General features: G+C 42.0%; 1 protein-coding gene across 5 annotated transcripts in view; it reads right to left on the bottom strand.

Moving 5' to 3' along the window:
* The window catches only part of ITPKA (inositol-trisphosphate 3-kinase A), a 41,947-nt gene that overhangs the window by 10,033 nt on the left and 17,189 nt on the right, over positions 1 to 14,725 (bottom strand). For all 5 annotated transcript variants that reach the window (XR_016466877.1, XR_004166967.2, XM_090140999.1 and 2 more), the window contains exons 2-5: positions 9,028 to 9,124; positions 7,003 to 7,216; positions 5,120 to 5,324; positions 67 to 168 (exon numbers count right to left, since the gene is read on the bottom strand). Coding sequence is in view for 3 of the 5 variants with exons in the window: in XM_090140999.1 (XP_089997125.1) it covers positions 67 to 168; positions 5,120 to 5,324; positions 7,003 to 7,216; positions 9,028 to 9,124 (618 nt within the window). In the remaining 2 variants the exon portion in view is untranslated. The remainder of the gene's footprint in view (positions 1 to 66; positions 169 to 5,119; positions 5,325 to 7,002; positions 7,217 to 9,027; positions 9,125 to 14,725) is intronic.

The following is a 14,725-nucleotide window of genomic DNA, read 5'->3' as shown; positions in this document are numbered from 1 at the left end:
GGAAGTATGGCCCTCAAGTAAGTTGAATGGGTCAAAAATCAGTGAACATGGAGAGTTCAGACTCACCAGAATAGTTGTGTTGCCCTCAATGAATTCCACAAAAACTTGGAGAACTTGCTCCTGTGTCTTCGTAGTTTTGAAGTTTGTGTTGCATGTTCCATCTGCTTTCTGCACAAAAACACAATTTATACCACATGTCACCCCTCTCATCAGCCAATGCCCTTGAACCATCAGCAGCTCAGCTCTTGCTAACCAGATGAAAGTAAGTAGTCAAACAGGAAGAGAGGAGATAAACCTCTTTTCAAGCAAGAGGTGGAAAATAAACAAAAGCTGATAGGATAACTTGAAATGATACTTCATATCCTGTTGAGTGTAGTTAAAAAACAAAACCAAACAAACAACCCCAAACCTCATGGTATTACCAGCCTGCAGAAAGGTTTTCCTCACATCTCGGTAGTAGCAGTGCAAAGGTTCAATGGGGCAAACCACAGTGACCTCTTTAGTTGTCTTCTTAACAAGCCTTACATAGCCAAACCCTGACAGGGGGAGGGGCAGAAGGGGATGGTTTCAAACCCAATTGTACCAGTTTTTCTTCTTTTTCTTCCTGTTTAGTTTTTTGTTGGCTTTCTTTTTAAACAAGGAAACAAAAGAATCGTAGTAAAGACCAGACTCTCCATTCCCAAAATACCTTTATGTTAACATAACCTAGAAGCCACCAAACAGAAAGCGAGTTCCAGACAGGAACTACTCAAGATTTGCAGTGATCCAAATGCCAGCAGTGACAAAGTGGGTGTGTAAATTCTGGCAAAAGACAGTGTGAGCACACTTGTAGCAGCCAGGAGAAACTCACAGTACTTTTATGCTAACAATACAACTGAATACAGAAGCACCCTGCTCCTGAAAATGATAAAAACTTTTTGTGCGTTGCTAACAGCCAGTTTGTGCCTGTGAGGCTACAAGTAACTAAGAGCAGTGCATGGATCTGAGATATCTGTCAACACAGGCTGCATGAGTATGCACCTCTCCAAGAACATCCCTCATGTGAAAAGACACGAGTAAAAGCTTTTAGGACAGGCATGTAAAATACAGCCATTTTTGCAGCTGATCAACTGTTTCTACAAAAAGCCTGCAAGATATCAAACTACATTTCTCTCCATTGTAACAATCCGTGAAATCACACATCTCCATTATCCCTTTACGGGATGAAATTGTAATCAATTTGTCATCAAAATACATTCCCATCAACACATTGTCACTGCACCAAAACTAGTTAAATTCTGCTCTGGTCTCAGAAGGTGCAATGCTTTTTATTTCGCAGCAGAACCAGAGCCCTTAGAACATCCATAAAAAAATCCAATAGTACTAAATTTTCAGATCTGTCACGCAATGAAGTAACTGAACGGTAAAGCCATGCTGAAGAACCTCCCACCAACCAGACATTTCAGGAGAATAAACACAATTTTATTCCAAGGCCGCGGGCCAGATAGCAGCGTGGCACGTCAGCCTGCTGAGATGTGTAAGTTATGCAAAAGCAGCAGCAGGTAGGCAGTGACAGCGAGAAGCCATCTGATCTGAGATACGATAAAACTCAATGGCAGATAGAAATCTGGAGTTCAGTCTGATGCGTTCTACCTCTTCTCTGGAGTAAGGTTATTTTTAAAATAATTTCTCCCCGTGCCCTAAATCCCACAACAAAGTCTGTAAGAGCTGCTGTTTTCTCTTTCTTCTTTTTCTTTTCTTTTATTTAAATCTGGACATGCTAGTGGCTTGTATCTTTCTTATTTAGAAATACACTTATGATTTTATTCCTTTGCAGCAGTTGACAGGAAACATAACTGCTACCTGTCTTTTTTTTGCTGAAAACAACAGTCCAGGCTTTGAACTGCACCATTCCTCATATTCTATAGCAGGTCCTTGCAACAGCTCTGAGTGTACCTGAAGGCGCTTGCCCTACTTGCTCCCCGAGGTCATGCTTTTGTCAGTTCCTGCACAGCACAGCAGTCTGTTGCACGGTGCAGCCTGTGGACCACTTGCAGCACTTCTCACTAGATGGGACAGTGACATAGGTAGCAGGAGAGCAGGCCTGACTGCTCAATAAAATATTGCTGCTTATCTTAACCTGCACGGTCTTGTTCAGATTACTCTGCAGAGTTCCCTTAAAGGGCTCTGGGTTAAGGCTGTGACCTAAAATGGATTTAACAGAGACTACTGAATCAAATCTGCTGTCCTCCTGGGAAAATGGCTATCCTAAAGGACAGCTAACAGAATGGTACCACAGGAAAGTAACTTCTGAAATCGCAGAAAGATTCACTAACAGAACGGGAAATGAGAAGCCCTGATTCTCAGCCCCATGCATAACTGCAGAACTATTAGCTTAGTGTTGAAGAGTTGACGTTTGCAATGCCAAGACTTCAGACAGTCCCTTTGGGAGGGGGATTGAATCTCATTTATATTGAGCCCCTTCACAAAAGAGCTTCCATGAATTCACTTTCTTTATTTCTGTTCCTTACTCCAGCAGCCACAAAGCACGAATATTTTTGAATGACCAAGCCCAACATATCTGCTGACCTAATTCCTGGAGTTATCAGGGTACTTGGGAAAAAAAAACAACTCTTTTCCCCCCATCAGCAACCTGCTGACATCACTGATCCTCATAGGCTTTCCCCTCAAAACGGGGACTTGTGAAGCATGGCATTGCTCCCCTGCAAATATACAAAATGGGACTTACAGTTCAGCTACAGTGAAGCAGTCTGGGGGAATACTGACTAGCTGTATTGCTTGAAAAACTGCCACCCCTTTTTCACATAGAAAAACAGAAGAATAATGCCTGCCTACATCTCCCATAACAGCACAGAAAGACAGAAGAATAGGAAGCACAGTGGAGTACTCCACAGCATTTCTTGTGTTTTAAAAAAGGATTTTTTGTGTACTTTTTTGCACAGTTACAGCACTGTCTCAGCAGAGGGAAATATCATGCAGTTTGTGTGCCATACTGCTCCTTCCCACCTCTGACAACCAGCCAAATCACAAAGAACAAGCCAGGAGGTTTTACTGGAGCTCCCCTAGCTCAGTCACTCTTCAGGATTCAACAGAAATCCATAAGTCTTCTACATAGGAATGAAACAGGTAACTTGCATAACATCATTATATGGCTGAAGGGTAAGACAGAAAGTATGCTGGCAGGATTAGAGCCAGACCATCTACCAGCAGACAGTTCCTGCATGAGAATGCCTATGTCTACCAGCTAGGAGTGGGTGGCACAGCATACAGGGGGCCAAGCACAGCATGAGCTGGAAGGACTAGTTCCTGTAGCAGAGCAGTAGGATCTGTGAACAAGGAAGGGAGAAGACAACATGTAGAAGTGGAGAAGATTGGAATGGTTAAAGAGCCTCTGTTCATGCGAGTCACCTTCTTCGATTCCTTTCTTTTTCCTATGTGCTAGAACTACAAAGCAGATGCAAAATCCAAATAATAATTTAAAGCATCAAAACATACTTAAGTTAAACGTATACGCTGACAAAAGGCACAACTATGCTCTGATGAACATCCTGAAAACAGAGGGTAACTAAGCCTGCTAACCTCTTCAGACCCCTTATCACAGGCTTCAGCTAGCAAGTACTCATGCAGGGTGCAGGGTGCTTGGGCTGCCCTCACCAGCACTATGCTGCTGCAGGTACACAAGTATCAAAACCCAAGCACATTAATTTAAACTAATTTAATCTGTGACAGAGCCAGTGTTAGAATCATAGAGTGGTTTGGGTTAAAAGGAACCTTTAAGAACATGTAGTTCCAACCCCTCCTGTAGGTATGGACACCTCCCTCTACACCAGGTTGCTCAAAGCCCCATCTAGTCTGGCCTTCAGTGCATCCAGGGAGGGGGCATCCACAACCTCACTGGGCAACATGTGCCAGTGTCTGATCATCCTCACAGTAAAGAATTTCTTCCTAATATCTAGCCTAAATCTACCCTCTTCCAGTTTAAAGCCATTACCCCTCATTCTGTCACTGCATGCCCTTATAAAAAGTCTTTCCCCAACTTTCCTGTAGGCCCCCTTTAGGTACCGGAAGGTCGCTATCAGGTCACCCTGGAGCCTTAGCATTTGAGTTACTTAGTGAGGTTGGTGATACTCTAAGTGTAGGTCCTAAGGGTTTCTGGATAGGTATTTGATTTTGCCATGAGGCACAAGAAATACAAGCGATTAATGGGTAGAAAAGAAAATTGCAAAGATTCTTCAGAGGCTGTAAAGTACTATCCTAGAAATGATATCGGGACACAAACTCATTCATCAAGAACAGCAAAAGGATTCTGCTGATTGACAGATCTTATCATTGTATTTTTGGGCTTTATTCCAGCTTCATCTATACTGGATACTGTAATGTTCCTTGAAGTAAAAGATGTTTCCTCTATCCTAAGAATATATAGCTAAATGAGGGCCAGCATCTTCTCCCATGTAATTAGTGATTAGGATTAGAGGGAACAGCCTCAAGTTGCACCAGGAGAGATTCAGGTTGGATGTTAGGAAATACTACTTCTCTGAAAGAGTGGCCAGGCACTGGAATGGGCTGCCCAGGGAGGTGGTGGAGTCACCGACCCTGGAGGTGTTCAAGGAACATTTAGATGTTGTACTGAGGGACACGGTTTACTGGGAAATATTGGCAATAGGTGGACGGTTGGACTGGATGATCTTGAAAGTCTTCTAATGCTTTTAACTCGCCTTGCAAATAAGCATAACTGGAACAAAAACTCTTTTCTGTGATTTAAATAGAATATAATTGGGTATAAATGAATGAATGAATGAAAGTGGGGGGGGAGAGAGGCAGCTATTTCTTCAGTTCTTCATTCCTCCTTACATTTTCATTTTATCTATGCTCTGTACCTGCTTGGTTTCTTCCTGCAGTATCTCCGTGGTTGAACCAAGCATGCCTGATATGCATTTGGTGCTTAACTTATTTGACCCAACTGTTATAATTGCTTTAAAGCAATAATACATTGAACTTCATGGAAATAATTAATGCATTTTCACATAATCTATTAGAAAAACTGATGCGTGCTAGCATTTTGATTGATTAACAAATCAAAGTTCAGTCTAAATTGAACAGGCAGAAGCAGAACTATTACCTTAATCCCTTCAATCCTAAAGCCCAGGTTGGCACTAGAGCTGATTGTTTCCCTCCACTGCATGTATCGGGGCTTGGTGACAGCATGCTGAGCATTCTCTTCAGCTGTGGGAGCAAGAGGATCCACTTCAATCATTTTCTTGTACATGTCCTTACGCAGCTTTGGTTTCTCACGGGCTTTAGTCAGCTCTTCTTCCAGGTATGTCCTGCAAAGACATCACATTCCAACAAAGCTGCAAGGACTTCTCAACTTTATTTTTACAATTTTAGTTGGCCAGGAAAGTATTATCATTACCTCAGTTTTGCACATGGCAAAAGCAAAGCACAAACTAATGACCACACATGCTTACTTAGAGAAACTATCAAGCAGGAATCAAGATATGCCTCATTCACTTCTTGCTTTAACCATACCTTTACCTTACAATTACATGTTATTCTTACGTCCTGCTTACAAGGATGCAAGAAAGCTATTCCTATTCTGCCATGACATACAACTGTATTTTCAGAGGACAGTTAAGAGAGATCACCTGCAATGAAATCAAAAGCAAAGGGGCCTGCTGAAGTCTTAATGGCTACCCTCTCCTTGAGAAAAACTTCAGTTATGCATTTTTTCAGGCCTCAAAAAGCAGGTAAGGTTTTACATAATGTTTTAGAGAGTAAAAGACATAAATCTTCAAATAGTAATGAACTAGAGCATGTTATCCGAGGAACTGTAGCTCCAAACCAGACGAAGTAACTAAGAAAGGGAAGACATGCTTCTACACTTTGCTCTTGGTATCACTCAATCTTGGTAGCCACTAAAAAGACACTATCCATTGTCTCTGCATTTCACTGGATCCTAAAACTTGTCCCTCTTCACAAGCTTGAACTTTGTAAGGTGCCTGAAGTGTACATTCTTAATTCTTAATCACATTGCAAAACAAGCTGGACTGTTGTTTAAGAGATGCTGTCACTCATTACCTGAGTGTCAACTACTGTGAACGCAACATGTACTGCTGCCAATCCATCTTCTCTTTCTTCTGGGCGTAGCAGAGCAACAAATTTCTACTCTGATTTAGCAGATAGTTCACTTAAGATCCTCCGTCTATATGAAAAGACCTGTCTCACTCCCATAAATTGCATATTTCATTCATTACAGTAACCAAGCATCTGAGTTGGCACCCAAAAGATTACTGTAATAGTTTCTACCTTTCTGTAATGTTACTTGAGGCCTTCAACAGACTCTGTATCTATTTGTTATGCTTAGATAACTTATTTGAGGTTTTCTTCTAAATCATACACAAGACAAGGAAAATGGAAAAAGAAAAAAAAGTGAGAAGCTGAAGAACAAGGTGATAATATCACACAGATGTCAGAGTGGGGAAAAGTCAGTCCTGGGCAGACAGTCAACACTTCTCCCAGAGAAGATCAATATCACCAAAGACTCGTTCAAGCTTTAGAAATGGGCTTTTGTATTGGTATTCAGTCATTCACACTTGGAGATGGGAATTTTACACTTCATAGGGTTTTCCTGAATCACTGCATAGGCAAAGATTAAATGAACTGGCAGGGAGTGAATTGTGTAACTTTCTCTCCATGTTTTTTCAGGCCATTGCAGAGAAACTTTGTCCCAAGTCACCGCTGAAAACATCTTGATGGGGGTCACATTTAGTCTACAGATCACCCAGTTTCCAGAACCCACGTACAACTGGGCACCAACGGGACACAGACTCCTAGGCTGTCCAAGGCAACTGTCAAACCAACAGCAGGTTGTCTGGACTGAATCCCAAGGCTCCAGAACTGTTAACAAGCTCCTCCAACACACATAGCATGACCATATTATCCTTCCACTTGCCTCCTACAAATGCATTTAGGTTAGAAAACACGTTCTCTTTCACATCTCACCTGATCCCCATCTTACAGTCCATCACACACGGCCCTTCAAAATCTGTAAGCAAGTCATCCAGCTGAATGTAGGTCTCTCCATCTCTCTCCACCACACCATGGAAGCAAGGGACGCAGGATCGTAGTGGGTCTTTCATCAGTCGCTCAAAACATTCCTTTTCATTTTCTGAGAAGCGTTTGAGAATCTTACCACTATCAGCTGCCTTGAAACTCCCTAAAAAGAAAATCAAATACATGCTGAAAAGCCTGACCTGCGAAGGGGAAAAGCACCTTCCCTCACTACTCCAGCCTCACCTACTTCAGCAGCATGATACCAGAAAGATTTTCCCCAAATGAGAAAAGATAATATGCTTCTCATAAAAATAAAACACCCAGGGCAAACACAGCTGTTGGCAATGAAAATCCATTTGGATACATTCCCACATTGGAATTTATAGCTTTAAGGAATGCAGCTGCTCCAGATCATTTTTTTTATCCATACTAAACTCTTTGTTAGTATATTAAACATTACTATACTTACTAAAATGTACAAGAAGAAACCACAAGCCATGCTTCCTTAGTACTCTGATGGGCTCTTTTAAAGCTGCGTCACCATTGGCTTTGTCCTTAATCCTCACATAAGGTATACCTGCTGAGTGTGTACATCCCAAAGCAGCACAGTCCGTCAGCAATCGCAAAGCCAAGCACTGCCCTGTCTGTGACTGCACATGCATGCACACCCAGGTACTGTGCCTGCCCCGGGGAGCCCTGCTAATCTGCAGGTACAGCCTGCAGCACAATTGTTTTCACAGCCACGGGCCTGAACGGTATCCAGTACAAATGAAAGAGTGTGCATAGGCCAAGATAAGCAGTCATTACACTCCAGCTGTGGAATTTGCAGCCTACCAATAACATCTGAGAAAAGTACATGTCTCATTCACAAGTACTTTTTATTTAATCTTCACAAGAGGCCCCAGAGTAGGAGCCTCATTAAACCTGTGCCCAGCACTGTATTGCAGCGGGATCTTTCAGCCATTGCAAACTGTTTCCTTGCTGACAAATTCTGGAACTGGCACTGGCTCATTACAAGGGCTAGGCTGATGATGGCATAAGTTATAGTTTAGAAAAAACTTATCATAGAAGAACAGCTGCAAAAATGATGGACTAAATGCAACCACAGAAAATTATCAAAAGCAAACAGAAACGGTATCTCTCCTAATTATCTTTGGTAACCTCTCAGCCCTCTTCTTCATCCTCCACAAGCACTCAGAAGGGTTACGATTACACACACGTTCAATGCAACACTCCACACAGATCAAGCCAACGCCAGACACACTGTGATAAAAACTAGAGTAAGACAGGGTCATCTTGGCACTGGGTGATACAAGTCAGTACACCACTACACAAATGCAGCTACTCCATTTCTAGGACTAAATAAATTTCTCTGCACAGCTTTGAAGTGCACTACATTAACATACAAAGAGCTGGTTTGGGTACTGCATTAAAGCACGATACAGCGTAGGTGCCTGCCCACGTGTGTACTAATAAACCCCACACTTGCACACAGGGAACAAGGGCTGCATAAGAATTAAATGAAGTGTAAGAGAAGCAAACCTGATGACTTCTCCTTATTGGTGTTTTTTTGTTTGTTTGTTTTTTTCTTGTTGTTTGTTTGTTTTAAGCTTATCAATGAAAGTAATGCTATATCAGAGCACACCGACTAACTTCTACTGACACAAAATTAGAAATAGCTGATTGAGCTACTATGTGCATTGCATGCATATAATGAATAATAACAATCCTCACTATGCAAACACCTGGCCACCAAAATCAACTGTAACCATATTTGCTTTCCTCTCAAAGGCTTATGTTCATGCCAAGAGTTTGGGGTTGGTACCAGAAAACCTGTCCTTGTCAAGGCTTGGGTGCATGAAGGCAAGGACAGTAATGCTTCCAGCTAAGGAAGTAACATATTGGCGACTCAGTCAGTAGAAATGATCCCACATCACATTCCAGAGACAGAAACATTGAAGATACTCATCTCACCTGTATGCCCAGCCAGCTGCACCCACGAGTAGCGTTTCTTGAAGGGGCTTATCACTGGTAAGTTAACCATGGTTTTAATTGTATGCCATGCCTTTTTCTGGAACACAAAGAAAAGAAATATTAAGTTGGGCAAAATCTGAAATCCTGACATATCATAAACCTACCATATAGCTTCAAGCACACTGAATTACCCCTCCCTGATCTGTAAGCACTCGAAGGTAGAAGCATAAAACAAACACTGCAGTAATCTCCGGAAAAATGCACTTGTAAAATAACAGACGTACATAGTCAAGTATAATGTTCTACCATCCACAAGAAAGCTGTCTGTAAAAAATAAGTCACGCTGCACACCACAGGCCTGTTCTGAGCCACACCTGGCCCTCTCTCTCTGCATGAGTCATGCAGAGAGCAGACGCTGAAACTACACTTACGCATATTTAAGTTTCCATGAGACATGAATGTGAGCTTTTTGCCACTGTCAGCAATATTTCCTTTCCCAGAGGCTTTCAGTATCACGTCACGTTCACCAAGTCAACAAGTGAGTCTCATCATATTAGGTACATAGAACACACATCATTAATCGGGCTCATAGTTCACTCAGTGCCCCTGTAGCACTTGTTGGCAGTGTGCTGTACAACTTATTCCAGGTCATGGATTTTCCCACTGGCTCCTCTCTTTCCCAATCTCGTTACTTTTTAACAAAGCCGGTCACTGCTCTGGCCACCTTGGCTGTCCCCCAGAGCAGCCGTCTGGATACCGCTCCAGGCAGGCAGGGAAACAGAGCAGCTGCTCACAAACAGCAGCTGAGTGCTCCATCACGAAGGTGGAAAGGTGGAGGAATTTAAAAAAAAAAAAAAAGAGCAAAATACAGTCTCATGCTTTGGGACTTAGAACCTTGGCAAGTTAGAACCACAGCCCACTAGCAAGCACATTACATGCTGAGGAATCCTAAAGAGCACCAAAAACAAGGCAGGCAGGCTCATTTCTTCCATCATTAGGACATGATGCCATGCTGGAATTTTTTTTCCAATTTTTACTGGAGCTTGTAACAGCACGTAGTGGCTATGCACAACAGAATAGAAGTGCAAAACACAAAGTAAAATTGCAAGTAACAAAACACAGGTAAAGTGTAGCTCTTCAGATCACATTTTGACCTGGCTACCCTTCCCAGATTTGTTCAGTTATAGCAGTATTGGTCATTGTGTGGGGGCAAATTGGGTGGCTGCCTTACCACATACCAGGAGGATGTATGAACCTGCAGGAGGATGTACGTTAGAGCACTGGAACAGGCTGCCGAGGGAGGTTGTGAAGTCTCCTTCTCTGGAGATATTCAAGACCTGCCTGGATGCCTACTTGTACAACCTGGTGTAGGGAACCTGCTTTGGCAGGGGGGGCTGGACTTGATGATCTCTGGAGGTCCCTTCCAACCCCTATGATTCTGTGATGAACTCACAGATGCAAGTGGTATTTCTTTTTAGGATTTCTTTTTCCTCAGGGAACTTTTAAGTTATGCTGCAACTTGAACTGACAAAATATAGTCTCCACAAAGGAGCACTTATTCTGAAATAAGATTGCTTTCGTACTTAACTTATCTTGGTTTTGAAAGCAGTTCAAGCTGAAGTCACTCTTGGTTTGATCCAAGTTTCCCATGCAGCAGTAATACTTTCGTAAACATACTGTGCTAGCAAGAGGAAGCATTCATAGAAAGTTGTGGATGTTAGAGAATCATGAAGACTCAGATGTACTTGCTGAAATTCCACAGATGTCACTAGCTCCAGCTAAGTTACAGTTTAATAAATCCCTTCTGCAGGTTTATACACCCCTGCAGTATCATACTCTATATTATTTGCCTTAAATCATTCCAGATTGCTACTGTGCATTGCTAAGCAGCAGCACTGCTCTAGCACAGGGCTAACTGCAGTTAGTGAGAATGAAAGACACTTGCACAGCACCTGTAAGTGGTCCAAGCCTCCTTCTGGAGAAAAGAGCAATGTAATTGTTATTCAAGCAAAAGAGATTAAAAATGATTACTGTGTAGCCTATTTAGCAGATAGGAGAAACCCTTCTGTTTTCCTCAGTTTCTGCTGCAGACAAACAGGACCCAAAGTTATTCACAGAACAACTGGAAGTAAACATCATTGTGAGTTGAAATAATCCCTCTGGATGTAACTTCTGCCTAAAGTGGAGTTTTTGAAGAGTCCAAGCCAATTTTCAGGTTTGTATTGCTGGCTCCCTCCCCCCCCCCCCCCAACCAGAAGTCACCAGGGTTCTATATCCGTTCTATAAAGATCCTATGCTCATCATGATGTCCCACTCCTAACACACTGTATCATGTCTCCCAATGATGTGTCATACTGCTATATCCAGAAGTGATGAGAAGCACAGGTTTCCAAGGAATACATGTCAGCTGTCAATGCAACCACACTCTAGTGGCTTTCCCACCTCCTCCCTCCCACCCAGCCCTCAAAAGCCACAGCTTTTATTTGTGCTGTGGGTGAGGAGGAGAGACAATGGGCCAAATTCAACTTCAGCTCCAAGGGAAATTTAACTGCTTAGGTTATAGCTGCCTGGAATGAATATGCTTAAGGTACTCATGCAATAAGTAGTGCTGACAATTTTTTATTTTATTCTTTATTTTATATCTACTCACAATCCTTTTTCCCCTAAAACAAGGGAAGCAGGAGACTGGAGCTAGGTGGGAAAAGATCACTTTCAGCCCCATATCAGTGGGGCATGCTGTCCCAGGCAGCAGTAGGCAAGAGTATATTTGCTGAACTGTAACTTTCAGTCTCCAGCCCCACTCAACTGAGGATGCAAACTGCAGGATACAAACAAGGCTGCAGGCTGTTGGAGCAGTGGCGTGAGTGGGAAGATGAAAACTTTGTGTGCCTGCTGTAGGAGGAATCTTTCTCACATCTATTTCTAAAGCAAGATCTTCCTCTTTGTTAGTGATGATATCTGTTTTTCAAATCACTGCCTCATGCTGCAATAGGAGCTAAGACTAATGCTATTGCCCATGTGTATTTGCAGTCCTTATCTCCCTCAGCCCCCTTTCTTCTACATTTTTGCTCAGTTTTCCTTGATCTTCTACTTTGGCTGGATTTCTCTAGGTCTCATTTTTTCTAGATTCCCATTCTGTGTTCTATGCTACTTATGTATGTACAGGGAAAATTTAGATCTACGTATGAAGATTGTCTAAATGCCTCAAGATCAATGTACTTAAGGGTTTTACAATAAGAAAAAAGCATTCCAAAAGGCAAAGGTGCAAATTGTTAACATTCTTAGATTCAGCATAGAAGTTACTCAGCGTGAACTGTAACTAACACATCCATATATGCATACACACACACACAATAAAAGATGCTGCAATGAAAGATGTGGAATGCTGAAGAGAACAACAGCTACTATTCTGCTAAGGAGCATGTGACAGGCTGTGCCACTAGAACAGCAGCTAGGTAGCAATAGAGCAAAAATGCTGTGGAAGATAATGGAAGAATCAATCCCTGTAACAGAGCCACAAGGCATTCAAAGCATTGTGGCTTGGTGCCTGACATTGCTATGTGCAACAGCACTGGACTGCTCTTTTGAACTACTGAATCTGAAACACAGCACTGAAGCATACACACACACACACACAGGGCAGATGAAGTTTTCCAGACTATTCAATCCTAGACAGAGTCCACTGCTGCCATTTCACCTATCCCATTAAGAATCAAAGATTAACAGCAACTCAGAGCCACTGATTCCTGGGAGCACAGCTTCCCTCAAAGGTCTGTTGTCATGATCAGAGGACAGTTTCATACATTACTACTATGCAGAAGCACAGCCATCACAATCCTGCCTCAAAACACCAGTAGGAGTCAGCTTAGCAAAACCCACTACTTACTGGGAGCAAGCTCATATATTGAGGGGTCTTGGATCAGGTCTGAGTACCCACAAGAACTAATCTGCTTTCCTGAAATCCTCCCACTATTTCGGGAGAAGGACTGTAACACACATACACACACACACAGTATAACATAATAATATATAACATATTCAGCTCACTGAATAGGTTAAGTGGAATCCACTGAGAATATTTCTTTATCTGTATAAGGCTGGGTTTTTTTTTGTTCCTTTTTCAAGTTGTTTTAGGGGCTGTATAGAACAACTCAAGTCTCTCAGTGAGTATATACCAAATATCGCAGGGACAGATCTATTCTGACCTGAGGGTACAGGTGACAGAGACTTGAACCTGTTTGAAGGAAAAATAAAATCTCTCTTACTTAATGGAAAACAAAAACAAATGGCTCAGTTCTGCCAACAGCTACCATACATGTAACTACCCTGAGGCAAGCACTGACAAGCAGGTAGTGTGAATAGGAATTTGCAGAACAGAGTCCTAAATGAAGCAAACAACATTTATGAATACCAATTACATCTAAACTAATAGGGATGGGAGGGTAGGGGGAAAGGAAGATTAAAAAAAAAATCCATCAGCTCTAATAATTCTAGCACGTTATTTGAAACTACAGTGAGTTAAAGAACAGAAGTAAACTAAAATAGCAAATTAGAGTCCCTACGTTCATTTTTCTATCATCAGCAAGGCAAAGTAGTAGTTTCTTGCCTGAGCTGGTAGATTTTCATGGAAATTCTGCTATACAGTAGTTAACAATAACCTTTGCAACCTTTTTCCAGGACAATTTCAGTAGTTTCTTTATCTAAGATCCTGCTGCCTTTTTTCTTTGCTCTAGTACAAAGCCTACGCAAGCCTACAAAGAGCTATTATGACAGCAAGAAACAAAAGGATAGTGAGAAATTTCATTATAATTTTTCTTAAAAGGCTATAAAGACAGAGTACTTAATCATCAGTTATCATCATCTACCATTCTCTTAAAGTCTCTGCATCACTTAAGCTAAATTCTGCAGCTCTGGGACATGGGGGCTGAAATGTGATCTGTATTGCGGGTGTCACTGCCTACTCAGTGTTTCACCAACACCCAGATGGAACAAGGATCATCCACAGGGACTTTAAAGGAATATAAAAAAAACTATCATCATCAGAAGGTTGCTACATTTCAAAATAATTCTTTAAGATCCATGCACCCAAATCACAAAAGCACTAAGCAATACGTTGCCTGGCAGTCCCAGCCAACTCAGTGCAAACCAGCAAGTTTGACAAGCGTGTGAGGTAATGGATGGGTGCTGGTCTCTTAAAGTACAGAGTAACCATAACAGCAGTGACTGGAAAAGCAACACCTGAGAATGCATCAGGTGAAACCACCTTTTAGATAGTGGGCTGTAGGCTGAAAGGAAGTGCTGCTAAGCAGGGTGTCAGTTCTGAGTTCCCCGTGTACTGTATTATTCATTCCCAGAGGCTCACCTTCCCTCCATGATTTTCTCTTCCATTACTTCTTCCTTTCTGGATCACATGTTAGGACCCCATTACTCTGAGTCACATAACAGATCGTCACAAAGTCAATACGACTACACAGAGCTCTCAGAAGTATCTATGTGAACAAGTGGTAGACTAGTCCCACAAACAGCTTCTGTTAAAGATCTGTTCCCTCTGAGCTCCGTGTGTTTCCATGGTTGTTTCACTTACGTAAGCATACACATTTACTTACAAACTTAGGGTTCTGAGGTTTTTAAAACCAAGTTAATGATCTACATAATCCTCTACTGTTCCACTCCCCTTAGTTTATTAAAACTGAAGTTT

Source organism: Phasianus colchicus, chromosome 5, assembly GCF_987193195.1.
Source record: "Phasianus colchicus chromosome 5, bPhaCol1.hap1.1, whole genome shotgun sequence".
NCBI classification, from domain to species: domain Eukaryota; kingdom Metazoa; phylum Chordata; class Aves; order Galliformes; family Phasianidae; genus Phasianus; species Phasianus colchicus.
Note: the sequence above shows the minus strand (reverse complement) of the source record. Positions and strands in the feature narration are given on the sequence as shown.